This window comes from Oncorhynchus kisutch, linkage group LG5 (assembly GCF_002021735.2).
Source record: "Oncorhynchus kisutch isolate 150728-3 linkage group LG5, Okis_V2, whole genome shotgun sequence".
Taxonomy (NCBI): Eukaryota; Metazoa; Chordata; class Actinopteri; order Salmoniformes; family Salmonidae; genus Oncorhynchus; species Oncorhynchus kisutch.
The window spans coordinates 56,815,366-56,842,501 of record NC_034178.2 but is presented as its reverse complement, the minus strand read 5'-3'; the positions used below and the strand labels follow the sequence as shown (position 1 = coordinate 56,842,501).

The 27,136-nt window shown below is 44.4% G+C and overlaps 1 protein-coding gene across 8 annotated transcripts in view; it reads left to right on the top strand.

The window, feature by feature from the left end:
• The window catches only part of LOC109891615 (neurofascin), a 143,992-nt gene that overhangs the window by 106,011 nt on the left and 10,845 nt on the right, over positions 1-27,136 (top strand). For 4 of the 8 annotated variants that reach the window (XM_031825467.1, XM_031825468.1, XM_031825466.1 and 1 more), the window contains 14 exons: positions 3,948-4,114; positions 4,593-4,740; positions 4,986-5,110; positions 6,745-6,789; positions 8,916-8,986; positions 9,108-9,330; positions 9,522-9,637; positions 9,932-10,142; positions 10,559-10,681; positions 11,028-11,201; positions 15,472-15,684; positions 16,413-16,538; positions 21,082-21,228; positions 22,251-22,382. In XM_031825467.1, the coding sequence (XP_031681327.1) occupies positions 3,948-4,114; positions 4,593-4,740; positions 4,986-5,110; positions 6,745-6,789; positions 8,916-8,986; positions 9,108-9,330; positions 9,522-9,637; positions 9,932-10,142; positions 10,559-10,681; positions 11,028-11,201; positions 15,472-15,684; positions 16,413-16,538; positions 21,082-21,228; positions 22,251-22,382 (2,021 nt within the window). The remainder of the gene's footprint in view (positions 1-3,947; positions 4,115-4,592; positions 4,741-4,985; positions 5,111-6,744; positions 6,790-8,915; positions 8,987-9,107; positions 9,331-9,521; positions 9,638-9,931; positions 10,143-10,558; positions 10,682-11,027; positions 11,202-15,471; positions 15,685-16,412; positions 16,539-21,081; positions 21,229-22,250; positions 22,383-27,136) is intronic. The other 4 variants (XM_031825472.1, XM_020484143.2, XM_031825469.1 and 1 more) reach the window with 3 other exon arrangements.

Below are 27,136 nucleotides of genomic sequence, written 5' to 3'. Positions count from 1 at the left end.
GCCTTTGACTCAATTTGGCATGAGAGTCTGCTATACAAATTGATGGAAAGTGGTGTTGGGGGAAAAACACAAGACATAAAATCAATGTACACAAACAACAAATGTGCAGTTAAAATTGGCAAAAAACACAAATTTCTTTCCACGGGGCCGTGAGGTGAGACAGGGCAGCTTAAGCCCCACCCTCTTCAACATATATATCAATGAATTGGCGCAGGCACTCGAACAGTCTGCAGCACCTGGCCTCACCCTACTAGAATCTGAAGTAAAATGTCTACTGTTTGCTGATGATCTGGTGCTTCTATCCCCAACCAAGGAGGGCCTACAGCAGCACCTAGATATTCTGCAAATATTCTGTAATACTTGGGCCCTGACAGTAAATCTCAGTAAGACAAAAAAGGTCCAGTCACCAGGACCATGAATACGAATGTAACGCTCGTCTTCCTCCTCTTCTGAGGAGGAGTAGTAGGAAGGATTGGAGGACCAAAGCGCAGCGTGGTACATGTTCATGATGATCTTTAATAAACTCAGAACACTAAAACAAAAATAACAAAGAGAATGACACGAAACGAAACAGTGCTGTCTTTTGACATACACAAAGACAGAAAACAATCACCCACACCACACAAGTGGGAAAAGGCTACCTAAGTATGATTCTCAATCAGAGACAACTAACGACACCTGCCTCTGATTGAGAACCATACCAGGCCAAACTCAAAAACACCACATAGAAAAAGGAACATAGACAACCCACCCAACTCACACTCCGACCATACTAAAACAAAGACATAACAAAAGAACTAAGGTCAGAACGTGACAACGAATTGCATCTAGACAACGTTGTCCCAGAGCACACAAAAACTATACATACCTCGGCCTAAACATCAGAGCCACAGGTAACTTCCACAAAGCTGTGAACGATCTGAGAGACAAGGCAAGAAGGTCCTTCTATGCCATCAAAAGGAACATGCAATTCATACATACAATTCAACATACCAATTAGGATCTGGCTAAAAATACTTGATGTCACGCCTTGGTCATTGTATTTTGTGTTTTCGTTATATATTTGGTCAGGCCAGGGTGTGACAGGGGTTTATGTTATTGTATTTCGTATTGGGGTTTGGAGTATTTGGGATCGCGGCTGATTAGGGGTGTTGTATAGGCTTGGCTGCCTGAGGCGGTTCTCAATCAGCAGGTGATTCTCGTTTCCTCTGATTGGGAACCGTATTTAGGTAGCCTGAGTTTCGCTTTGTCTTTCGTGGGTGATTGTTCCTGTCTCTGTGTAGTTTCACCAGATAGGCTGTAATTAGGTTTCACGTTCCGTTTGTTGTTTTTGTATTTATTAAGTTATTTCATGTATCGTCACTTTTTCTTCATTAAAGAACATGAGTAACCACCACGCTGCATTTCGGTCCGACTCTCTTTCAACAAACGAAGAACGCTGTTACACTTGAATGAGTTATAGAATGGTTGTGAGGTCTGGGGTCCATTCACCAACCAAGAATTCACAAAATGGGACAAACACCAAATTGAGACTCTGCAAGCAGGTCTTGGGGCTCTGTTCACAAACACAAACAGAGCCCCAGGACAGCAACACAATTAGACCCATCCAAACCATGAGAAAACAAAAAGAGATGACTTGACACATTGGAAAGGATTCACAAAAAAACAGAGCAAACTAGAATGCTATTTGGCCCTAAACAGAGAGTACACTGTGGCAGAATACCTGACCACTGTGACTGACCCAAACTTAAGGAAAGCTTTGACTCAGTGAGCATAGCCTTGCTATTGAGAAAGGCCGCTGTAGGCAGACCAGGCTCTCAAGAGAAGACAGGCTATGTGCACAATGCCCAAAAAGGAGGTGGAAACTGAGCTGCACTTTCTAACCTCCTGCCAAGTATATGATCATATTAGAGACACATATTTCCCTCAGACTACAACAGATCCACAAAGATTTTTAAAACAAATCAATTTTGATACTGGGTGAAATACCACAGTGTGCCATCACAGCAGCAAGATTTGTGACCAGTGAAAAACAAACACCATTGTAAATATAACCCATATTTATGTTGAATTATTTTCCTATTTGTACTTTAACTATTTGCACATCGTTACAACATTGTACAGTCGTGGCCAAAAGTTTTGAGAATGACACAAATATTAATTTTCACAGTCTGCTGCCTCAGTTTGTATGATGGCAATTTGCATATACTCCAGAATGTTATGACGAGTGATCAGATGAATTGCAATTAATTGCAAAGTCCGTCTTTGCCATGCAAATGAACTGAATCCCCCAAGAACATTTCCACTGCATTTCAGCCCTGCCACAAAAGGACCAGCTGGCATCATGTCAGTGATTCTCTCGTTAACACAGGTATGAGTGTTGACGAGGCCTAGGCTGGAGATCACTCTGTCATGCTGATTGAGTTTGAAAACAGACTGGAAGCTTCAAAAGGAGGGTGGTGCTTGGAATCACTGTTCCTCCTCTGTCAACCATGGTCACCTGCAAGGAAACACGTACCATCATCATTGCTTTGCAAGGATATTGCTGCCAGTGAATCAACCATTTATCGGATCATCAAGAACTTCAAGGAGAGTGGTTCAATTGTTGAGAAGAAGGCTTCAGGGCACCCAAGAAAGTCCAGGAAGCGCCAGGACCGTCTCCTAAAGTTGATTCAGTTGTGGGATCGGGGCACCACCAGTACAGAGCTTGCTCAGGAATGGCAGCAGGCAGGTGTGAGTGCATCTGCACGCACAGTGAGGCAAAGACTTTTGGAGGATGGCCTGGTGTCAAGAAGAGCAGCAAAGAAGCCACTTCTCTCCAGGAAAAACATCAGGGACAGACTGATATTCTGCAAAAGGTACAGCAATTGGACTGCTGAGGACTGGGGTAAAGTCATTTTCTTTGATGAATCCCCTTTCCGATTGTTTGGGGCATCCGGAAAAAAGCTTGTCCGGAGAAGACAAGATGAGCGCTACCATCAGTCCTGTGTCATGCCAACAGTAAAGCATCCTGAGACCATTCATGTGTGGGGTTGCTTCTCAGCCAAGGGAGTGGGCCCACTCACAATTTTTCCTAAGCACACAGCCATGAATAAAGAATGGTACCAACACATCCTCCGAGAGCAACTTCTCTCAACCATCCAGTAACAGTTTGGTGAAGAACAATGCCTTTTCCAGCATAATGGAGCACCTTGCCATAAGGCAAAGGGATAACTAAGTGGCTCGGGGAACAAATCATCAATATTTTGGGTCCATGGCCAGGAAACTCCCCAGACCTTAATCCCATTGAGAACTTGAGGTCAATCCTCAAGAGGCGGGTGGACAAACAAAACCCCACAAATTCTGACAAACTCCAAGCATTGATTATGCAAGAATGGGCTGCCATCAGTCAGGATGTGGACCAGAAATTAATTGACAGCCTGCCAGGGCGGATTTCAGAGGTCTTGAAAAAGAAGGGTCAACACTGCAAACATTGACTCTTTGCATCAACTTCATGAAATTGTCAATAAAAGCATATGACGCTTATGAAATGCTTGTAATTATACTTCAGTACTCTATAGTAACATCTGACACAAATATCTAAAGACACTGAAGCAGCAAACTTTGTGAATATATTTGTGTCATTCTCAAAACTTTTGGCCACGACTGTATATAGACATAAATGACATTTGAAATGTCTTTATTCTTTTGGAACGTCTGTGAGTGTAATGGTTACTGTTCATTTTTATTGTTTATCTCACTTTTGTTTATTATATTTTTCACTTGCTTTGGCAATGTTAACATACTGTATGTTTCCCATGCCAATTAAAGTCCATTGAATTGAAATTGAATTGAAATGATAGAATGTAAAAGTTGTGGATGTGCGTGAGTGTGTGTGTGAGTGTGTGTGTGTGTCTTACCCTGAGTCTTACCCTGAATATTTCCCCTCTGTGTGTGTGTGTGTGTAGGTTTAAGAATGGTCAGGGCAGTGGTCTGGACGGTGGTCAATACCGGGTCTACATCAACGGGAGCCTAGAGATCAAGCGTGCGCGGGTTGAGGACCAGGGTACATACACCTGTGTGGCCAGAAACATCCTGGGCAAGGAGGAGAACCAGGTCCGACTGGAGGTCAAAGGTTAGAGAGCAACCAATCTCATCACAGCACGACTTCATGCTTCTGTTTTTATGTTTCCTTCTCAGACCAAATAGCCCCTGTGTTGTTGCCAAACATTTCCTCGTGCCTTATCAACCTATTTTGTTTCTCAGAGCAGATGACGTTACTTAGAGATTCACATTAGACAATCATATTCTGTAGTCTGTTTATTATACTCATTCATCCCATGTGGCCTTAATGTCATCTCATATCATGAGAAAAAACACTCTTAATCTAATTGGTTGAGCTCCAGCTGTTCAGGAATTCCATACAAGGCGTTTGGCTTCCCTATCTATCCCCATCATTTTTCCGGATATGTCTGTCCTGCGTCTGTCCTGTGTGTGTCCTGTGTCTGTCCTGCGTGTCTGTCCTGCGTGTCTGTCCTGCCTGTCTGTCCTGTGTGTGTGTGTGTGTGTGCCCTGTTGTATCCTGTGTGTGTGGTGTACACGGTTCGTTTCAGAGCCGACCCGTATCGTCAGGGCTCCAGAGCACCAGTCAGCATTTAGAGGCACCATGGCTCGTTTTGACTGCCGGGTCAAATCAGACCTCACCCTGCCCATCACTGTTACCTGGCTGAAGGATGACAAGCCTCTCTCTCTGGGATGGAGGTGAAAGAAACAACTCAACAACAGTTTTCTCTACCATCAGCTTTTAAAGGCTCAAACTGTAACTTGATTGAGTCCTGTGTCCATGGGATGAAATGCACAAACAATGCATGTACAAAAACACACAAAAACAGTGGTGTTGAAAGAGCATAGCTATAGTTGACGTGTAATAACATGTAATAGTGATGTTCTGTAATGTCATGTTATAGTGATGTAATAACATGTTTCCTCCCATGACTGGTCTGTAGGTTAAAGAAGGATGAGGATTCCCTGTCCATCCCTAATGTCCACGAGCAGGATGAGGGAACATACACCTGTACTGTTAAATCAGAGATCGACCAAGATACTGCCTCAGCACGCCTTACTGTGTTAGGTATAGACACACACACGCACACACACAACACAAAAACACACACACACACACACCTACACACAATAGGTAGGATAAGTAGATGGCAGGTAGCCTAGCGGTTAAACAGCCACCACTAACATTGAGTGGCTGCTGCCAACTTACTGACTCAACTCCAGCCACTTTAATAATGGAAATTGATGGAAATTGATGTACAAATGTATCACTAGCCACTTTAAACAATGCCACTTAATATAATGTTTACATACCCTACATTACTCATCTTATATGTATATGTATATACTGTACTCATTTAAACTGCTGCATCTACTGCATCTTGCCATCTGCTGCATCATGCATCACTAGCCACTTTAAACTATGCCACCTTATGTTTATATACCCTACATTACTCATCTCATATGTATATACTGTACTCTATACCATCTACTGCATCTTGCCTATGCCGTTCTGTACCATCACTCATTCATATATCTTTGTATACAAATTCTTTATCCCTTTACACTTGTGTGTATAAGGTAGTAGTTGTGGAATTGTTAGGTTAGATTACTCATTGGTTATTACTGCATTGTCGGAACTAGAAGCACAAGCATTTCGCTACACTTGCATTAACATCTGCTAACCATGTGTATGTGACAAATAACATTTGATTTGATGATTTGATTTGGTTAGAGTGTTGGGCCAGTAATCAAAAGGTTGATTGTTTGAATCACCAAAAAATCTGTTGATCTGCCCTTGAGCAAGGCATTTACATTTTAGTCATTTAGCAGACACTCTTATCCAGAGAGACTTACAGGAGCAATTTGGGTTAAGTTCCTTGTTCAAGGGCACATCGACAGAATTTTCACCTTGTCGGCTCTGGGATTCAAACCAGTGACCTTTCAGTAATGCTCTTACCCCTAGGCTGCCTGCTGCCCAAGTAGTCATTATGTACAACGTGTTAGTCATCTAACATACACTCTTAGCACTTAACCCACATTTCTCCTTGTTTGTTGTCTATAATGGCTGACCCTGGCCGTGACCCCAGGGGGAGTTGGGATATGCAAAGAGACACATTTCCATTTCACACAGGTTACCCATTTGTACATTCAGTGAAACAGGACAAATATAAGCACCCCCTATTTGACCTTTGAAACCAGCTACACAAACTGTCAAAGTCTTCAACATGGATGTGAAAATATTCTACTTTCATTGTACAAATCATCTTCTCATCAACCGTCATGTTCTTAACATTGTTGTGAGCCCTCGTAGACAACACTACTAGATGTTAAAGATTCTAATGCATGAATGTGCCTTGAAGTGGTTGCATGTTGGACTGTCACTGTATTTACTGTCAATAGTGACTACTAGCACACTTCTGCTACTAATAGTTCTGTATGTAGACCGTGGTGGATCATACTCCATGGTTTCCTAGTCATGTAGTTGTAGTACTCCAAAGTTAAGGTTCCCCTAGGTACAGATCTAGGATCTGCTTCCCCTCCCCCAAGTGGGGAAAATGCTAAAGTCACCAAAGATCAGTGTCTAGGGGCAACGTCACCCTGCACCAGTTGTAGTACTGTAGTGGATGGGGGTTCCTCCACTGTACTAATGTTCTGACTAACCTTTAACCTCTGACCTTTACCCCTCTGCTCCCCTCACAGAGGGCACCTCCCTGTATCCCTCACAGTCTAGTGCCTTGCCTGCAGGTAACATCTGTGGCCTTTTCTACCTCTCTCTCCATCTCTCTGTTTCTGTCCATCCCTCGCGCTGCTCTCTGTCTCTGTTTCTGTCCATCCCTCGCGCTGCTCTCTGTCTCTGTTTCTGTCCATCCCTCGCACTGCTCTCTGTCTCTGTTTCTGTCCATCCCTCGCACTGCTCTCTGTCTCTGTTTCTGTCCATCCCTCGCGCTGCTCTCTGTCTCTGTTTCTGTCCATCCCTCGCACTGCTCTCTGTCTCTGTTTCTGTCCATCCCTCGCACTGCTCTCTGTCTCTGTTTCTGTCCATCCCTCGCACTGCTCTCTGTCTCTGTTTCTGTCCATCCCTCACACTGCTCTCTGTCTCTGTTTCTGTCCATCCCTCGCGCTGCTATCTGTCTCTGTTTCTGTCCATCCCTCGCACTGCTCTCTGTCTCTGTTTCTGTCCATCCCTCGCACTGCTCTCTGTCTCTGTTTCTGTCCATCCCTCGAGCTGCTCTCTGTCTCTGTTTCTGTCCATCCCTCGCACTGCTCTCTGTCTCTGTTTCTGTCCATCCCTCGCACTGCTCTCTGTCTCTGTTTCTGTCCATCCCTCACACTGCTCTCTGTCTCTGTTTCTGTCCATCCCTCGCACTGCTCTCTGTCTCTGTTTCTGTCCATCCCTCGCACTGCTCTCTGTCTCTGTTTCTGTCCATCCCTCACACTGCTCTCTGTCTCTGTTTCTGTCCATCCCTCGCACTGCTCTCTGTCTCTGTTTCTGTCCATCCCTCACACTGCTCTCTGTCTCTGTTTCTGTCCATCCCTCACACTGCTCTCTGTCTCTGTTTCTGTCCATCCCTCACACTGCTCTCTGTCTCTGTTTCTGTCCATCCCTCACACTGCTCTCTGTCTCTGTTTCTGTCCATCCCTCACACTGCTCTCTGTCTCTGTTTCTGTCCATCCCTCACACTGCTCTCTGTCTCTGTTTCTGTCCATCCCTCGCGCTGCTCTCTGTCTCTGTTTCTGTCCATCCCTCACACTGCTCTCTGTCTCTGTTTCTGTCCATCCCTCACACTGCTCTCTGTCTCTGTTTCTGTCCATCCCTCGCACTGCTCTCTGTCTCTGTTTCTGTCCATCCCTCGCACTGCTCTCTGTCTTTGTTTCTGTCCATCCCTCACACTGCTCTCTGTCTCTGTTTCTGTCCATCCCTCACACTGCTCTCTGTCTCTGTCTCTGTTTCTGTCCATCCCTCACACTGCTCTCTGTCTCTGTTTCTGTCCATCCCTCGCACTGCTCTCTGTCTCTGTTTCTGTCCATCCCTCACACTGCTCTCTGTCTCTGTTTCTGTCCATCCCTCACACTGCTCTCTGTCTCTGTTTATGTCCATCCCTCGCACTGCTCTCTGTCTCTGTTTCTGTCCATCCCTCGCACTGCTCTCTGTCTTTGTTTCTGTCCATCCCTCACACTGCTCTCTGTCTCTGTTTCTGTCCATCCCTCACACTGCTCTCTGTCTCTGTTTCTGTCCATCCCTCACACTGCTCTCTGTCTCTGTTTCTGTCCATCCCTCGCACTGCTCTCTGTCTCTGTTTCTGTCCATCCCTCACACTGCTCTCTGTCTCTGTTTCTGTCCATCCCTCACACTGCTCTCTGTCTCTGTTTCTGTCCATCCCTCGCGCTGCTCTCTGTCTCTGTTTCTGTCCATCCCTCACACTGCTCTCTGTCTCTGTTTCTGTCCATCCCTCGCACTGCTCTCTGTCTCTGTTTCTGTCCATCCCTCGCACTGCTCTCTGTCTCTGTTTCTGTCCATCCCTCGCGCTGCTCTCTGTCTCTGTTTCTGTCTTTCCATCTTTTTTCTTTCTCTCTTTTCACTCCAATAAGAATAACAGGTCTAATGCTGGACTAATGCTTCAACATTGAATGAATGAAGGCAGTGTGTATGAGATATTAGTGTAAATGTTTCTATGAGAGGGATATTTGTGTGTGTGTGTGTGTTTATATTTGTGTGTGTGTGCGTATCAGTGTGTTTGTGCATGCATTTGAATGTGTGTGTTCATATGTGTGTTTGTGCATGTGGGCTACAATACTATTATAGATAGAGGGAGGGACTTATGTTATAGCCAGAGAGATCCCATTTTTCTTTGTGCCCCTGTGTGTTTCAGCTCCTGATGCTATCCCTAGTGGCCTGAAAGGCTGGGGCACCAAGAACACAAACATGGAGATCAGCTGGGAGGTGAGTGAGTGAGTGACTGTTTGTCACTGTTTCAGCCTTTCCCCTTCATACACAGTCATTATACCCTCAAAGACAAGGTTGTTCTAATTATACTGCTAGTGTGTCTTTTTGTGCTCTCCAGCCCTTGTTGGACACAGAGCAAAACGGCCCTAACCTGCACTACTCGGTGTGGTGGAGGCGGAAGGATACGGGGGAGGAATGGAACAACGTGACTACGGTGGGGGCGAAGCACATTGTCCACGACACAGAGACCTACGTTCCCTATGAGATCAAACTGCAGGCCAGGAATGACTTTGGACCAGGACCTGAGTCCAACATCATCATAGGATATTCTGGGGAGGACAGTACGTGCACTCACAAACCAATATACAAATGAAGCAACATTTATTTTCTATTCATAATCTTCTTTCCCAAATCTTTTGCTCTCTTCTCTCACTCTCTTCCTCTCTCTCTCTCGCTCTCTCATTCTCTCTCTCACACACACATGTTCACTCATCATGCTGGTGATGTCCTACCTGTGTGTGTTTTTCCCCAGAGCCTACAGCCCCTCCTACAGACCTGCATGTGTCAAAGATTGACAGCACCAAGGTCAACGTCCACTGGACCCCGGTAGACCCCAACACTGTCCTGGGAGCGTTCAAGGAGTACAGGGTGAGAACTGGACTCTCACGACTACACACACACACACACACAGACACACACACACACACAGACACACACACACAGACACACACACAGACACACAGACACAGACACACACACACACAGACACACACACAGGCACACACACACAGACACAGACACAGACACACTCCCAGACACACACACAGACACACAGACACAGACACACTCACAGGCACACACACACACAGACAGACACAGGCACACACACAGGCACAGACACACACAGCCTGTGACGACAGTTTGTGTGGCCCTCTCTCCCAGCTGTACTACTGGCGTGAGGGCAGCATGGTGAAGGGTCTGCATGTGAATAAAGAGAAGAAGACTAAAGGGTTCGACAGTACTGTGGCCCAGCCTACTGGCATATTGACAGACCTACAGCCATACAGCCACTACCGCATGTTTATGGTGGTCGCCAACAGTCGTTACGATGGGCCGCCTAGCAACCATGTGGATTTCCATACCAAGGAAGGAGGTGAGACTGGGAGAGGGAAGGACAACACCAACTAGGGCATCAGACAAATGAATTACAGTATGTTTTTACATCGTAGAAGATTCGCTACTACACCCTTTAACACTCTCTCCCTCTCCCTCCCTCCCTCTCTCCCTCTCCCTCCCTCTCTCCCTCTCTCTCTCTCTACTCTCTCCCTCTCCCTCTCTCTCTCTCTCTCTCTCTCTCTCCCTCTCCCTCTCTCTCTCCCTCTCTCTCTCTACTCCCTCCCTCCCTCCCTCCCTCTCTCTCTCTCTCTCTCTCTCTCTACTCCCTCCCTCCCTCCCTCCCTCCCTCCCTCCCTCCCTCCCTCCCTCCCTCCCTCCCTCCCTCCCTCCCTCCCTCCCTCCCTCCCTCCCTCCCTCCCTCTCTCTCTCTCTCCCTCTCCCCTGTGTGTGTAGTGCCAGATCTTCCTCAGTTCTTTAAGATCGTCCAGTGGAGTCCAGAGTCTATCCACCTGGAGTGGGACAAACCCCTGGAGCCTAACGGCATTCTGATTGGATACACACTCAACTATCAAGCAGGTGAGCCCTTCTGATCGGTTAGACTGTCAATTACCAGACAGGTGAGGACTTCTGATTGGTTACATAGTCAAGTACCAAACAGGTGAGCCCTTCTGATTGGATACACAGTGAGGTGAGCACTTCTGATTGGATAGATGATAGATGACAGGTGATCTGTTCTGGACACAGTGGTATAGACTGAACAAGAAGTTACCGGGTCGGAAAGGTCTTTCTAATATTGATTCAAATCTAAGCTCATAACAGAGATAAACTAATGTTAAGAATAGCTGATGGTATGTTGATAGATTGCACTCTGCATTAGCTGACTAGCTGTCTGTGTGTGTTGTGTGTTTGTGTGCCCTTGTAGTGAACGGGTCGCGTGTGGGTCACATGCAGATGGAGAGTTTCCTACCTAACGTGACAGCCTACAGACTCCGCTTGCCAGACCAAGCTATCCGCTACAGGTTCTACCTGGCGGCCCACACACAGGTGGGAGCAGGGAAGGTCTACGCTGGGGAGTCTCCACATTTCACCAATGAAGGTGAGTCGCCTCGCCACTGCACACACACACACACACACACACACACACACACACACACACACACACACACACACACACACACACACACACTCGGGCTCCCACACACACACACACACACACACACACACACACACACACACACACACACACACACACACACACACACACACTCAACTCAACTCAGACCTTTTTGCTATTACACATACTCACATACATGTATGTAGACACATTGTTGTCCCCCACGATGATATCGGGGAGGGGACTGTGGATCTTAGTCACACGCGATATCTCAGACAGCACTGTCCCGATATGAGTGAAACTTGGTCGAAGGATGCGTCTTGCCCTAGAGATTCTGCATTCACAAAATGCCACTGATTGGCCCAAGGCGGGAGCTATAGTGATGAACTGAAACGTGTGAGTCACATGCAATATCTCACTTGGCCCAAGGGGGTCGCTGCATCATTTGTGGGGGATGACATGTTTACTGTGAGTTACAGGTGAGTTGTTTGAGGCTGATATGCAGTATGTCACCAGCTTGCATGGTCATGTCTTTCCTGGGCCACACACAGAATGTCTTTTTTTCTTCTTCAATGATGTAGTATGCTGGGTAATGAAGGATTTGGGGGTCATTGCAGAGGAGACATCGAACAGAGAACCAGAACGTATCTATACAGATTGTTAATTCACTGTTTAGAGTGACAAACTTCACAAAGACTGAATCCAAAAATGAAACCATTTATACTATGTAGACACAAAACAAGAGTGATTCAAAAAAAGGTGTTATTTCTGGGTTAGTCTTAGCTCTTTCTAGGAATCACACACACACATATACACACACACACACACATCACACACACACATTTCCACACACATATTCACACACACCCATCACACACACACACATATACACACACACACACACACCCATCACACACACATACATATACACACAGACATATACACACACACCCATCACACACACACATCACACACACACATATACACACACACATCACACACACATATACACACACACCCATCACACACACATACATATACACACACATATGCACACACACACATCACACACACACATATGCACACACACCCATCACACACACATACATATACACACACACATATAAACACACACATCACACACACACATCACACACACACACACACACATATACACACACACACATCACACACACAGACTGGTGTTAGTAGCGATCAATAGGTCAGTCAGTCTCTGAGTGTAGAACCATCCAGTGTTCTCCTTCTTGGTCTGTCTGTCTGCCTGCCTGCCTGTCTGTCTGTCTGTCTGTCTGTCTGTCTGTCTGTCTGTCTGTCTGTCTGTCTGTCTGTCTGTCTGTCTGCCTGCCTGCCTGTCGTTGTGCTCTTTTGTCAGAATGTTCTCTTTCTATCCCCTTATCTCTCTCTTTGTCTCTCTTCCTCTCCTGTGGCTGACCTCTTATCTCTCTCTTTGTCTCTCTTCCTCTCCTGTGGCTGACCTCTTATCTTTCTCTTTGTCTCTCTTCCTCTCCTGTGGCTGACCTCTTATCTCTCTCTTTGTCTCTCTTCCTCTCCTGTGGCTGACCTTCTGTAGTGTCTTTTAACACTTTGTCTTTCTCTCTCAGCCTCTCTGATTCCCACTCTTGTTTTCCCTCCTCCACTTGCTGTCTCTCACTTTTCTTCCCCTCTTCTCTGTCTCCCCCTCTCTCTCACCTTTCTCCCACTCCCCCTCACCTGTCTCCTCTTAACCTGTCTCCCCTCCCTCTCCCTTGTTTCCCCCTCCATCTCCCCTGTCTCCCCCGCCTCATCCCTCTACCCTGTCTCCCCCTCCATCTCCCCTGTCTCCCCTGTCTCCCCCTCCCATGTCTCTCACTCCCCTGTCTCCCCCTCCCTCGCCCTTCTCTCTGTCTGTCTGTCTCTCCCTGGGTGTTAACAGAATACTTTTTCAGCTCAGGTACTGACCACTCAGGTGCAGGTAACGGTAATTGCACAGCCCATCTGTCTGTCTATCTGTCTTACTCCTCCCCAACTCTGTCTCACTCCATTTTTGAGCAATGGTGACCAGCTCAAATTAGTGACCATGTCATCTTTGCATTTCCGTACTACTTTGCTTGGTGGACATATCATGGGTTTCTTCTCCCCCCTACTGATGACAGTAGTACAGACCCAGGCACTTTCTATCCTCAAAAAGGGGTGGATTACTTTTACGCTGTAGGAAACAAACAAAACAAATTAGGGGGTAACTTTGAGGTCTGTCAAGGGTTAAACCGTGAGTTCTCTTTGAACAATTAAAGCGATTTGAAATGTCAATCAGTAGATAGACAAAGTTCTCTGTACTGGACGGAACTGCACTGGCTTCCCCTCTGTCCTCCGTCTGTCTGTCCTCCGTCTGTCTGTCCTCCGTCTGTCTGTCCTCCGTCTGTCTGTCCTCCATCTGTCTGTCCTCCATCTGTCTGTCCTCCGTCTGTCTGTCCTCCATCTGTCTGTCCTCCGTCTGTCTGTCCTCCGTCTGTCTGTCCTCCGTCTGTCTGTCCTCCGTCTGTCTGTCCTCTGTCTGTCTGTCCTCCATCTGTCTGTCCTCCATCTGTCTGTCCTCCATCTGTCTGTCCTCCGTCTGTCTGTCCTCCGTCTGTCTGTCCTCCATCTGTCTGTCCTCCGTCTGTCTGTCCTCCGTCTGTCTGTCCTCCGTCTGTCTGTCCTCCGTCTGTCTGTCCTCCATCTGTCTGTCCTCCATCTGTCTGTCCTCCATCTGTCTGTCCTCCATCTGTCTGTCCTCCGTCTGTCTGTCCTCCGTCTGTCCTCCATCTGTCTGTCCTCCATCTGTCTGTCCTCCGTCTGTCTGTCCTCCATCTGTCTGTCCTCCATCTGTCTGTCCTCCGTCTGTCTGTCCTCCATCTGTCTGTCTGTGATGTCTCTCTATCTGTCACTATATCTGTTGGTGTATCTGTGCGTCGCTGTGTGCTTTCAGGGATTGAACAAGGGTCCTATTTGATCTTGATCATAGAACCTACAGTATGTGGTCAGTTGTAACACTCTAATGTACACTGTAATGGGAAAGGAATGAGTTTTTAAGCAACCAATGTCACAGTCTCTGCTTCAACCTTCAGTATTTTCAGCAAAGTTGAACATGAATTGGACATGCATTTCTATCCTAGTTGTGTGTAGTCCTGATGTACTGTAAGTCCAGGTCAGGATCCCCTGTAGTGTAGTCAGTGTCAACGTTCTGCTCTTTCTGAGGTTTGAACTTTGAACCCAATCCCTGATGGCACACATTTCAATTTGGGGGGCAATGTCTCTGGTCTCTGCCTTTTGACTGACAAAGTCTGGGATTGGCACAGATTTTAGATTTGACATGGCTTGAGGCCAATGTGATCTCTGGCTGGCTGTTGAGTGTTACCTGGGCAACAAGGGTTCTTGAGCACCTGCCTGTACTGATACCTTATTTGACTCTTCTTCCTCTTCTTCTCTCATGGCTGGCTCTCTCTAGCATGCTGCTTGTCATGTCTGACCTGGGGGAGTTTGGAACTATGCATGGGGGAGGGAGGAGGGAGGGATGCAGTTCAACAAGCATATAAGTTCATCTGCTCTCTAGTGGGATCCTCCAAATGGAGATGTTCATCCACTACAAGGTAAAAAGAAGCGTAACAAGAATGTATGCCCCCCTCTGTTCACTGTAGATACTGTGATGATGATGTTCAAAATGGCTTCCAAAGAAAACAAGGCTCCTTCGTAATAACAGTAGGGTATCTAAATATGGATTTCCCATAACTTCCTGTCTATTCTAGAAGAAAATCCACACACCAAAGAGCTGCTCTGTTTGTTGGTTTGGGCCAGGATGGAGGTGAGGTGTGTCCTAGCATCAGTTGGCCATTTGGAGGCACTGATATTCCATTTAAGACCCTCATCATGGGTTGTGTGATGAGTAAATGATTTATGAATACCTAGTCCCAGATAAATCCTTACTGTTGTATTGACCCACACAATAAAACATGTACTTTATTCTTAACTTCTAATGCTTAAAAGGACAATTATCTATAAAAAACAGTATATTTCTGTTTACCTCTTTTTGTTAATTGGACTGTTGCCTTTTCCTTATTTCTGCATCAGTCAACAGTGCTGGTTCTGGGAAATTCCATATCACCTTTCTGCTCATTGTTTCATTGACTTTCTCTCTGTGTCTCTATTGGTGTGTGTGATTACCTGTGATTTCCTGCTTTTGTCTTTAACCCTGTGCTCTCTTCCCATTGCCCTGTAGTCGAGCCTACAGACGTCTCCATGTCTACAACTGTCCCACCTCCTCCTCCTCCCACTACTACCGCTGCTACTACAACCATTAGTACTACTACCACTACTACTACTACTACTACTACTACTACTCCTACTACTACCACAACTGTTACTGCTTCTACTACCACTACCACTCCTGTGTTGGTCACCAGCACCAAGCAAGCAGATACAAATGTGTTGGGTACATACAGTAGGCCTACCTGTTGTTTACTTTTAGTTCAGTCATGTTCTTCCATGGCAGTGTAGATAAAATAGATTGACAATGGATACCACCTTTAAAGAGACATTTTAAAGGTGTGTTATTTGTATATCTTCCCCAAGATTCAAGTGATAAATGAATATGCTTTAATTTGAAGCATTTTGATTGGATACTCTCTCCTGACCAGGAAGGAAGCATTTGGAGGAACTGGCTGCATTCCAATACCACTTCATTGCCTTGTCATATCTCCTTGGAAATAGGTTACAGGAAATCAAGTCACTTTAAAGTATTGGAAAGTAACCATTAACTCAACGCTGTTCGGTCAGGCTGTGAGAATCCAACGTATAAATATGAACAGTTAGAGGGTGTTTGTGGGCCGTTCACTTTGTTCAATGCCGTGTTCCTATTAAGGGGATACCTGGACTACTGGGCACCTCCATTACAAATCAGGACACCCCTAGAAGGGTTAAGGCAATAACTGTCGAGTGGACACCACCAGAAGTGTTTGGACATCAACGTTGACACTCCTTAAAGGTGTTCAAATATAACACTGGTCCAATCCACAGTTTATTATAGGGCAACCCGAAATCTAACCCTAACCCTAGAACCATTGTGTGATTGCAACCCTGCGGGTGTGGCTGTTGTAACACGCCCTTCTCTGCTCCATCTTTCCCTTGACACCACCCTGACCCCGCCCTGCCCTCTTGTAGGCATGGCTCCTGGGAGGGTGATCTGGAACCTGACGGTGAAGCCTAACAGTAACTACGCTAACGTCAGCTGGAACCACAACTTCCCGATCGGCAGCAGCGAGTTCCAGCTAGAGTTCACACTGGACGGTAAGATCCACACCCAGTTTGTGTCAGAGCTTAGGCTGGACAATAAGAAAAGACCCAGAGTTTGTCAGCTCTTAGGTTGGAAAATAAGAAAAGACACAGAGTTTGTGTCAGAGCTTAGGCTGGACAATAAGAAATGACCCAGAGTTTGTCAGCTCTTAGGCTGGAAAATAAGAAAAGACACAGAGTTTGTGTCAGAGCTTCTGGATGGTAAGAAAAGACCCAGAGTTTGTGCCATTGCAACAGTCAAACTAAATCAAGCCCAGCTCAAGTATTTGAAAGGATTTTACATATGTATTTAACCCAAGTCTATCGTATCAAAACTACAGTTCAAAACCCATCCTAGGAAGAAATGTCAATAGTGAAGTCAGTTTTCAGACTGTCTATCTCTGCAGAGATACTAGGCTTTCTGAAAGGAACTGTGAGGCATTGCTGGGGCAGAGACATACACCAAACTGACTTTATTAAAGAAATCCAGTCCAATTCATGACAGCCCTTCACTCTAGTAGAGAAATGAGGCTTTTATTTGGAGGCGAGTCATGCAACATTCTCATTTCTATTCATAAAACTCCCAGGGAATGTCTGAGAGGAAACTCTCAACTCTCATTTCATTTTGCTTCAGCAGAGCTGAGTTCAATTGCCTATATAAGTCAGATTATGATCTGTATAGCTGTAGATAGAGTGAAATATATAATATATTCTGTGGGATTCCCATTTAAATAATGACTGTGTTATTTTATAGCACCCCCACTTTTTATTGTACTTTGATTGGAGGTTTTCAGTTTCTGTTTTCTTAAAAAATCCCTTTGTTGGATTTGCCTTTCATTGTACCCGTGTTCATTTTCTCTCTCCGGTTCGAACAGAAGTTCCTTTCAGAAAGTATTTTGTGAGGCTGAGGGAGAAATTAAGAGAGATCTTAGTCAGTACTTTGAAAGAGGAAATCGTGAAAGGAGAGAGCTAGAGAGAGAAACCCAGGGATGGGGTGATGTTCTCACACAACTATGAAGAACTTGTCCCTATAACTGTATATTATATATACGTTCTTATAACTGTATATTATATATACGTTCCTATAACTGTATATTATATATACGTTCTTATAACTGTATATTATATATACGTTCCTATAACTGTATATTATATATACGTTCCTATAACTGTATATTATATATTATATATATGTTCCTATAACTGTATATTATATATTATATATACGTTCCTATAACTGTATATTATATATACGTTCTTATAACTGTATATTATATATACGTTCCTATAACTGTATATTATATATACGTTCCTATAACTGTATATTATATATACGTTCTTATAACTGTATATTATATATACGTTCCTATAACTGTATATTATATATACGTTCCTATAACTGTATATTATATATACGTTCCTATAACTGTATATTATATATACGTTCCTATAACTGTATATTATATATATGTTCCTATAACTGTATATTATATATACGTTCCTATAACTGTATATTATATATACGTTCTTATAACTGTATATTATATATACGTTCCTATAACTGTATATTATATATACGTTCCTATAACTGTATATTATATATACGTTCTTATAACTGTATATTATATATACGTTCTTATAACTGTATATTATATATATGTTCCTATAACTGTATATTATATATACGTTCCTATAACTGTATATTATATATTATATATACGTTCCTATAACTGTATATTATATATACGTTCCTATAACTGTATATTATATATACGTTCCTATAACTGTATATTATATATACGTTCCTATAACTGTATATTATATATACGTTCCTATAACTGTATATTATATATTATATATACGTTCCTATAACTGTATATTATATATACGTTCCTATAACTGTATATTATATATACGTTCTTATAACTGTATATTATATATACGTTCCTATAACTGTATATTATATATACGTTCCTATAACTGTATATTATATATCAGCAATTTCTAATTATATCAATGACATAGTTATAATGCACAAAATCCCAAACTCTCTTCCTATCGCCACTGTTAAGTGAGATGAGAGAGAGAGAGAGACCCATCTAGAATTACATTTTATTTTACTAGAGGGAAATACACAGTTTAATGAAAACATTCCTTAAATATATGCTACTTACTACACTATACTGATGGTACAGTGATGTCAGTATATGTGTGTGTTCAATCATCCTGAGTGAAAAGAGAAGATGTTAGGGTGATGTTCACAGGAACTGAGCATGTGCACACATTGATCTGTTTTCCACTGTATCAATGACATAGTTCTAACACACAAGATACCTAACTCCCTCTTTCCTGCTCTTTGTCCATTTCTCTGTTTGGAAATGTGTCTTTGTATTGTTCATACACATAGTGTATTATGATGTCCTAACTCCCCATACTGTGCAGTGTGCATACTTCATGGCTACTACCCAGTATCATGCTGCTGCTTCACCTGTCTGGCTGGTTGGGTGCCTGTCTGGCTGTGTGTCTGGCTGGCTGTGTGTCTGGCTGGCTGGCTGTGTGTCTGGCTGGCTGGCTGGCTGTGTGTCTGTCTGGCTGGCTGCATGTCTGTGTGTCTGGCTGGCTGGCTGTGTGTCTGTCTGGCTGGCTGCATGTCTGTGTGTCTGGCTGGCTGGCTGTGTGTCTGTCTGCCTGGCTGTGTGTCTGGCTGGCTAGCTGGCTGTGTGGCTGTGTGTCTGGCTGGCTGCATGCCTGTGTGTCTGGCTGGCTGGCTGTGTGTCTGTCAGGCTGGCTGTGTGTCTGTGTTTCTGGCTGGCTGGCTGGCTGGCTGTGTGTCTGTCTGCCTGGCTGGCTGGCTGTGTGTCTGGCTGGCTGTCTGGCTGTCTGTGTGTCTGGCTGGCTGTGTGTCTGGCTGGCTGTGTGTCTGGCTGGCTGTGTGTCTGGCTGTCTGGCTGTCTGTGTGTCTGGCTGTCTGTGTGTCTGGCTGGCTGTGTGTCTGGCTGGCTGGCTGTCTGGCTGTCTGTGTGTCTGGCTGTCTGTGTGTCTGGCTGTCTGTGTGTCTGGCTGGCTGTGTGTCTGGCTGGCTGGCTGTCTGGCTGTCTGGCTGTCTGTGTGTCTGGCTGGCTGTGTGTCTGTCAGGCTGGCTGTGTGTCTGTGTTTCTGGCTGGCTGGCTGGCTGTGTGTCTGTCTGCCTGGCTGGCTGGCTGTGTGTCTGGCTGGCTGGCTGGCTGGCTGTCTGTGTGTCTGGCTGGCTGTGTGTCTGGCTGGCTGGCTGGCTGTGTGTCTGGCTGGCTGGCTGTCTGTGTGTCTGGCTATATGATTGGTTGTGTGGCTTGTTTTTCTATTGACTGTTTAGAGTAAGAGTGAGGGGGAGGGAGGATGTTGTCTTTATTCACACACATTTTTTAGTGATTAGCTTCAGCTTCATGTTTTAATGGTTGTAAGGAATGTGTTTTTATATTAGTCAGACATTCTTCCCACTGATTGATTTTCGCAGTGCTTCAGGTCTGTTTGTTGCCTAGTCAAGGATGTATTTTGTTTCTTATGATTTGGTTTCGCTGCTTCAGAGGCTGCAGTGGATGTACTAAGCTTTGGAATGACTTTGGTTGATTGCTGTATGATGATTGCTGTATGATGATGTCACCCTTTCAGGGGATCAAAGGTCATGTCATAGCATGGTGCATGATGTCACAGGTTTGCGTGCGCCACCAGCCATCACCAGCCCATGCCCACAGCTTGGTGATGTGATAAGGTGCACGTCTTTCCATTGAAAAGATGCCGCGTTTCGTTTTCACCATCGCTGTGTTTCTTTTTATTGAGATGAGTGGAGGACTATGGGTAATCGAGACACAGTGCTTCTCTACCCTCCCACCCTTTTTATTGAGATGAGTGGAGGACTATGGGTAATCGAGACACAGTGCTTCTCTACCCTCCCGCCCTTTGCTATTCCAGAATACAGAGTGTTTCATAATGGTCCATTTAAATTCCACCAGTCAGGGTAATACAACCAACTTACTGCTGCCAATTCAGCGGGAGTTTAGTTTCGTAAAACTTTGATGTCCACTGTATTATAGTAGCCTGAAGGAACACCTGCTCTCTAGCTCTACCTCTTCTCCCACTCCACAAAAAGTCCCCTTTTTAGATTAGATTTTTCAGGAGCATTATACACAGGAGAAAAATGTGGTTTCACTTCCACTGAGAAGAAAATGAACCAAAAAGAATCCTCTAAAAGCCATATTTTAAAAGCTTTCTTAAAGAGCTGCAGCTCTATTCACTTTCACCCTCTAGTAATTCTATTAACATAGCCGTATACGTGACATTGTTTTACTGATGTAGCTATTCATTTCAACGAGGTTGTTAATGAGTGGTGGATGTTGGAGGGAGGGTGTGTGTGTGCTGCATTGGTTCAGTCTCAATTTACTCCAGTTGCCCACCACCTCATAGGGGAAGAAACAGTCCCACCCATGTCGCATCATTACGTGGTACCCTTCCTATTTACTTTGTTACCATGGTAGCCTGGCCACGCCCAATGGTATGATTGGCACCTCTCTTGTGTTCTAAGGCAATGGCAGTGTGTCAAGCGTACCAGTGAACCAGCCGCCCATTAAGCTGGCGGGGCTGATCGAAGGGGCCAAGTACCGCCTGAGGGTGTACTCCAACGAATACCACAGCATCTCCAGCAATGTTGTCACCTTTGAGACCAGCGCAGGTGAGTCTCCACCTGCCAGGTGAGGAGGGATGGTACATGGCCAGATCAGGTCATGTCAGATAGCCTGGGGGCCAGTCTGTCTGCATCAGCCCAGTCTAGGAGTCTATAGCAGGCTAATGCAGAGACATGACAGCACCCAGGCTACAGAGACCCCATGGATACCCCAGTTCCCTAACAATGAGATCTGTTGGCTCAGATCACAAGGCTAGGAGTTGATATAGCTCCAAGGAGTTGGTATTGAAGTGAAGTTATTCAACTGTAGTGTAGAGGGACTGTTTTGTTTCTGTTCTTTAGAATTGGTAGTTCTGAACTTCGATTTAGCTGTTTGTGATGTCTTGATTTTCCATAGGAGTGTATTCCATGTGGTAAGAATAATCCAATGAAATGTCATGTGTGATAGGCTCATGAGTAAACAAGTCATATACAATGGATCTGATACTTTGACCTGTACTTTACTTTTCTATCTTTGCTTTGTTCTGAGCAAATTCACTTTTCCAATGTCACACTTCTCTGGCACTGGCAGAGCTGTTACTTGGTTAGTAATTATAAGCTATTAATGTGTTTTTTTCCTCCTATTTATGCCTGCATTGTGTTACAGAAGTGTTTCAATAAAGTAGCTTATTTTACAGTTAGAAGACTGGTGTCAAATAACAATACTTTTTTTGTGGTTGGTTGCTTTTAAAATGAGCTGTGCATGATATTTTGTTCCTTCTGCTAAAGTACCTAGGTTTTGTGTTCAAATTGACCCAACTGAATGAATAATTTGTTATACAGATAGATTTACTGGGATACCATCTAGAGTTATAGCTCTATGTTGAGGGAATACTAGAATGCTGTGATGATGGTTTGGGTTGTCATACTTGGTGTATCTTGATTTGAACATCCTTGGATGAGGACAGATTGTCGGATGTATTTCCAGTGACTAATTTGGGGCAAAACAGACTCTTATTATTTTTCTCCCTCTCTCTGTGTGTTTCATCTCTCCCATCTGTGTGTGTGTCAATGTTTTTGCCTGCTGACAGCCTACATTAAAGACCAGGTGGACATTGCTACCCAGGGCTGGTTTATCGGGCTGATGTGTGCCATCGCTCTCATCATCCTCATCCTCCTCATTGTCTGCTTCATCAAGAGGAGTCGCGGAGGCAAATATCCAGGTAAGGGTTAAAGGCCCGGTGCAATCAAAAATGTGATTTCCTGTGTTTTATACACCGAACAAAAATATAAATTAAACATGTAAAGTGTTGGTACCATGTTTAATGAGCTGAAAAAAAAAGAAACCTTTCTTTCAAATATATTTCTTAAAAATCCAAATAATCATTGTAAAGGGTTTAAACACTGTTTCCCATGCTTGTTCAATGAACCATAAACAATTAATGAACATGCACCTGTGGAACAATCATTAAGACACTAACAGCTTACAAACGGTAGGTAATTAAGGTCACAGTTATGAAAACTTAGGACACTAAAGAGACATTTCTACTGACTGAAAAACACCAAAATAAAGATGCCTAGGGTCCCTACTAATCTTCGTGAACATGCCTTAGGCATGCTGCAAGGAGGCATGAGGACTGCAGATTCCTCACGAGGACTGCAGATAAATTGCAATGTCCGTTACTGTGAGACGCCTAAGACAGCGCTACAGGGAGACAGGACGGACAGCTGATTGTCCTCGCCATGGCAGACCACATGTAACAACACCTGCACAGGATCAGTACATCCGAACATCACACCTACAGGACAGGTACAGGATGGCAACAACAACTGTGTCGTGACGTTGGCCTGTTGGGGGAGGTTTATGACCCCCATAAAAACATTTCCCCTTTCCTCTCTCTCTACTCTATAGAGTTGACTCTTGTAAAAGCTTTGTAACATAGAGAGTCTGGTAACATCGAAAGGGGGGAAACGGAACCATATTTCGGTAATCCAAACAGTTGAAAATATGTGTTGGTACTTAATGAATATGCTCTCAGATCAGTTGTTGTCTGAGACATTACTACTAATGACAGGATGACGTAAATTGTATCTTGGAAAGTCGACACATTCTAGTTATCAGATTCACATGGAATTGTTGTGCAATTTAAATGTTTAAATATGAAACTATTTGTGAAAAGATGAAATATAATTTTAGCGAGAGAACGGTTTGTCATAGAGAAACTCTGCTCACTCAGAGGACCCGCCCAAGTGAACAGACATTGGTTGTAAACGCAGCTCACTCAGAGGCCCCGCCCAAGTGAACAGACATTGGTTGTAAACGCTGCTCACTCAGAGGCCCCGCCCAAGTGAACAGACTTTGGTTGTAAACTATGAAACACGCCCTTCTTTCACCACTATATAAACCCGTTGACGAAAATTCAACTTTCTGTTCCGAGGACGTGAGGACGACGGTCCTACGTTAAAAGGGCTCAGATAATAAACGAAATTAGCATCTTGTTCAAGGTGAAGGTGCCGATCGACACGCCGAAAGGATGAATTTCGACTATACCAGCCAGAATATAGCACAAGCTTAAAAGTATGGCAACATAGTATGAACTTTGAACTCTTATTCACTCCGTTGAGTTAGGAGCAGCCGCTGTAAACCTGGGCTAGGAAAGGACGGACGATGTACGATGTAGTCTAACACAAACAACCCCCTTTCTTTGTGGAACTAGCCGTCATATCTGTTCCGTCCGATGGGACATTTTCCTTTATGACATCATTTGTAATCAATGTATAATACATTCTGTGTAGATGTAATTCAGTGTGATTATTCAGGTATTTAGTAAATAAATAATTAAACTACATTTTGAATTGCTGATTCAACTTGTTAGCCAGGGTTTGTGAAGATAACAAAGAATTTACAACTTTCAGATGAGACTGAATAAAGTGACGAATAAATTTTGACTGCTACTGATGTAAAAGATTACTAGGTCTTTAAGAATTTATTCGGAAGATAACAGCTCTACAAACATTATTTCGTGGTGCCCCGACTTTCTAGTTAATTACATTTACCTGATTAGCTTAATCAGGTGATATTAATTACAGAGAAAATATTTTATAGAATAGCATGTCATATCACTTAATCCGGCATAGCCAAAGACACGACAACTGCCTGAGTTACACCAGGAACACACAATCCCTCCATCAGTGTTCAGACTATCCACAATTGGCTGAGAGAGGCTGGACTGAGGGCTTGTAGGCCTGTTGTAAGGCAGGTCCTCACCAGACATCACCGGCAACAATGTCGCCTATGGGCACAAACCCACCTTCGCTGGGCCAGACAGGACTGTCAAAAAGTGCTCTTCACTGACGAGTCGCGGTTTTGTCTCACCAGGGGTGATGGTCGGATTTGCGTTTATTGTCGAAGGAATGAGCGTTACACAGAGGCCTGTACTCTGGAGCGCGATCGATTTGGAGGTGGAGGGTCCGTCATGGTCTGGGGCGGTGTGTCACAGCATCATCGGACTGAGCTTGTTCTCATTGCAAGCAATCTCAACGCTGTGCACTACAGGGAAGACATCCTCCTCCCTCATGTGGTACCCTTCCTGCAGGTTCATCCTGACATGATCCTCTAGCATGACAATGCCATCAGCCATACTGTTCGTTCTGTGCACGATTTCCTGCAAGACAGGAATGTCAGTGGTCTGCCATGGCCAGCGAAGAGCCTGGATCTCAATCCCATTGAGTCCATCTGGGACCTGTTGGATCGGAGGGTGAGGGCTAGGGCCATTCCCCCCAGAAATGTTCAGGAACTTGCAGGTGCCTTGGTGGAAGAGTGGGGTAACATCTCACAGCAAGAACTGGCAAATCTGGTGCAGTCCACGAGGAGGAGATATACTGCAGTACCTAATGCAGCTGGTGGCCACACCAGATACTGACTGTTACTTTTAATTTTGACCCCCCCCTTTGTTCAGGGACACATTGTTCCATTTATGTTAGTCACATGTCTGTGGAACTTGTTCAGGTTGTCTCAGTTGTTGAATCTTGTTATGGTCATAAAAATATGTACACATGTTAAGTTTGCTGAAAATAAACGCAGTTGACAATGAAAGGAAATTTATTTCTTTGCTGAGTTTAAAAAGATACCAGAAATTTTCCATATGCACAATAAGCTTATTTCTCTCAAATTTGGTGCGCAAATGTGTTTACATCCCTGTTAGTAAGCATATCTCCTTTGCCGAAAATAATCCATCCACCTGACAGGTGTGGCATATCAAGAAGCTGATTAAACAGCATGATCATCACACAGGTACACCTTGTGTTGGGGACCCTAAAAGGCCACACATGCAGTTTTGAGACATCTAAGTTTTGTCACATAACACAATGCCACATGTTTTGAGGGAGTGTTCAATTGGCATGCTGACTGCAGGAATGCCCACCAGAGCTGTTGCCAGAGAATTGAATGTTCATTTCTCTAATATAAGCCCCCTCCAATGTCATTTTAGATAATTTGGCAGTACGTCCAACCGACTTCACAACTGCAAACCACGTGTAACCAAGCCAGCCCAGGACCTCCACATCTTCTTCACATGCGGATTTGTCTGAGACTAGCCACTCGGACAGCTTAATGAAACTGTGGGTTTGCACAACTGAATAATTTCAGCACAAACTGTCAGAAACCGTCTCAGGGAAGCTCATCTGCGTACTTGTCATCTTCACCAGGGTCTTGACCTGACTGCAGTTAGACGTCGTAACCGACTTCAGTGGGCTCACCTTCGATGACCACTGGCACGCTGGAGAAGTGTGCTCTTCATGGATGAATCCCTCTTTCAACTGTACCGGGCAGATGGCAGACCGTGACGAAATCCTGAGGCCCATTGTCATGCCATTCATCAGCCGTCATCACCTCATGTGATGCATCATCACCAGCATGATAATGCACATCTGTACGACAGCGTGTTCCAGTTCCCGCCAATATCCAGCAACTTCGCACAGCCATTGAAGAGGATTGGGACAACATATCACAAGCCACAATCAACAGCCTGATCAACTCTATGTGAAGGAGATGTGTCGTGCTGCATGGTTGGATACTGACTGCTTTTCTGATCCATGCCCCTCCCTTTTCTTTGGAGGTATCTGTGACAAACAGATGCAGATCTGTATTCCCAGTTATGTAATGCATTTGTTTCAATTGACTGATTTCATTATATGAACTGTAACTCTTAGAAATACATCTTAGAAATATTTGTGTTCAGTGTGTATAGATTTCCACGCTATGAGGTTGGAATAATACTGTGAAATTGTGAAAAAGATGATAATGCTCTTCTACTGTAAGAGCTGTTTGAAAAGAACGCCTGTTTTGGCGGTATGGAGACTTGACATCACCAGGCAGTAAATTAGTTAGTAGACCAATAGACAGGTTGGTTGTTTAGCAACACAACCGACACATGTGCAACTATTGGGCAAAACAGATGGGTTGGCTTAGATTGTTTGACAAGATGTAAACTATATTTAATCTCCAATGTTTATTGAAAACATAAATATATTGTCTCAGTTGTTGGTTAACTCACTAGTGAATTTAGTCATTAGCATTGACATGAAATCTGTCAAAACACCTCAAAACAAGACAGGGTATCAAGAAGAAGATGAAACTAGCTGAAACGAGTCACTTACAATAGCCTACATGGCAGTTTCTTGTCATTGGTAGATATCTGGCCATCTAAAATCACAACTCTCGAACCCCATTGAAGAGTGCACATCATTTTCATGACATAATCAGCTAAACCATCTATAAGAAAGACAGTTCCAAACCTCTCTGCCAATAACAGCTCGTTTTCAGTTGCCCCCTCCCCCCCCCCCCACTCTGACCACTCCCATACAGCCCTAGCAAAGTTCTTGCTTGAGAAATCGCTCCTTGCTAAGAAGCAATTTTTTTCATTTTTGACCATTTCAATTGAAATCAATCATAGTAAGGTCCTTAATTGTGAGCCAG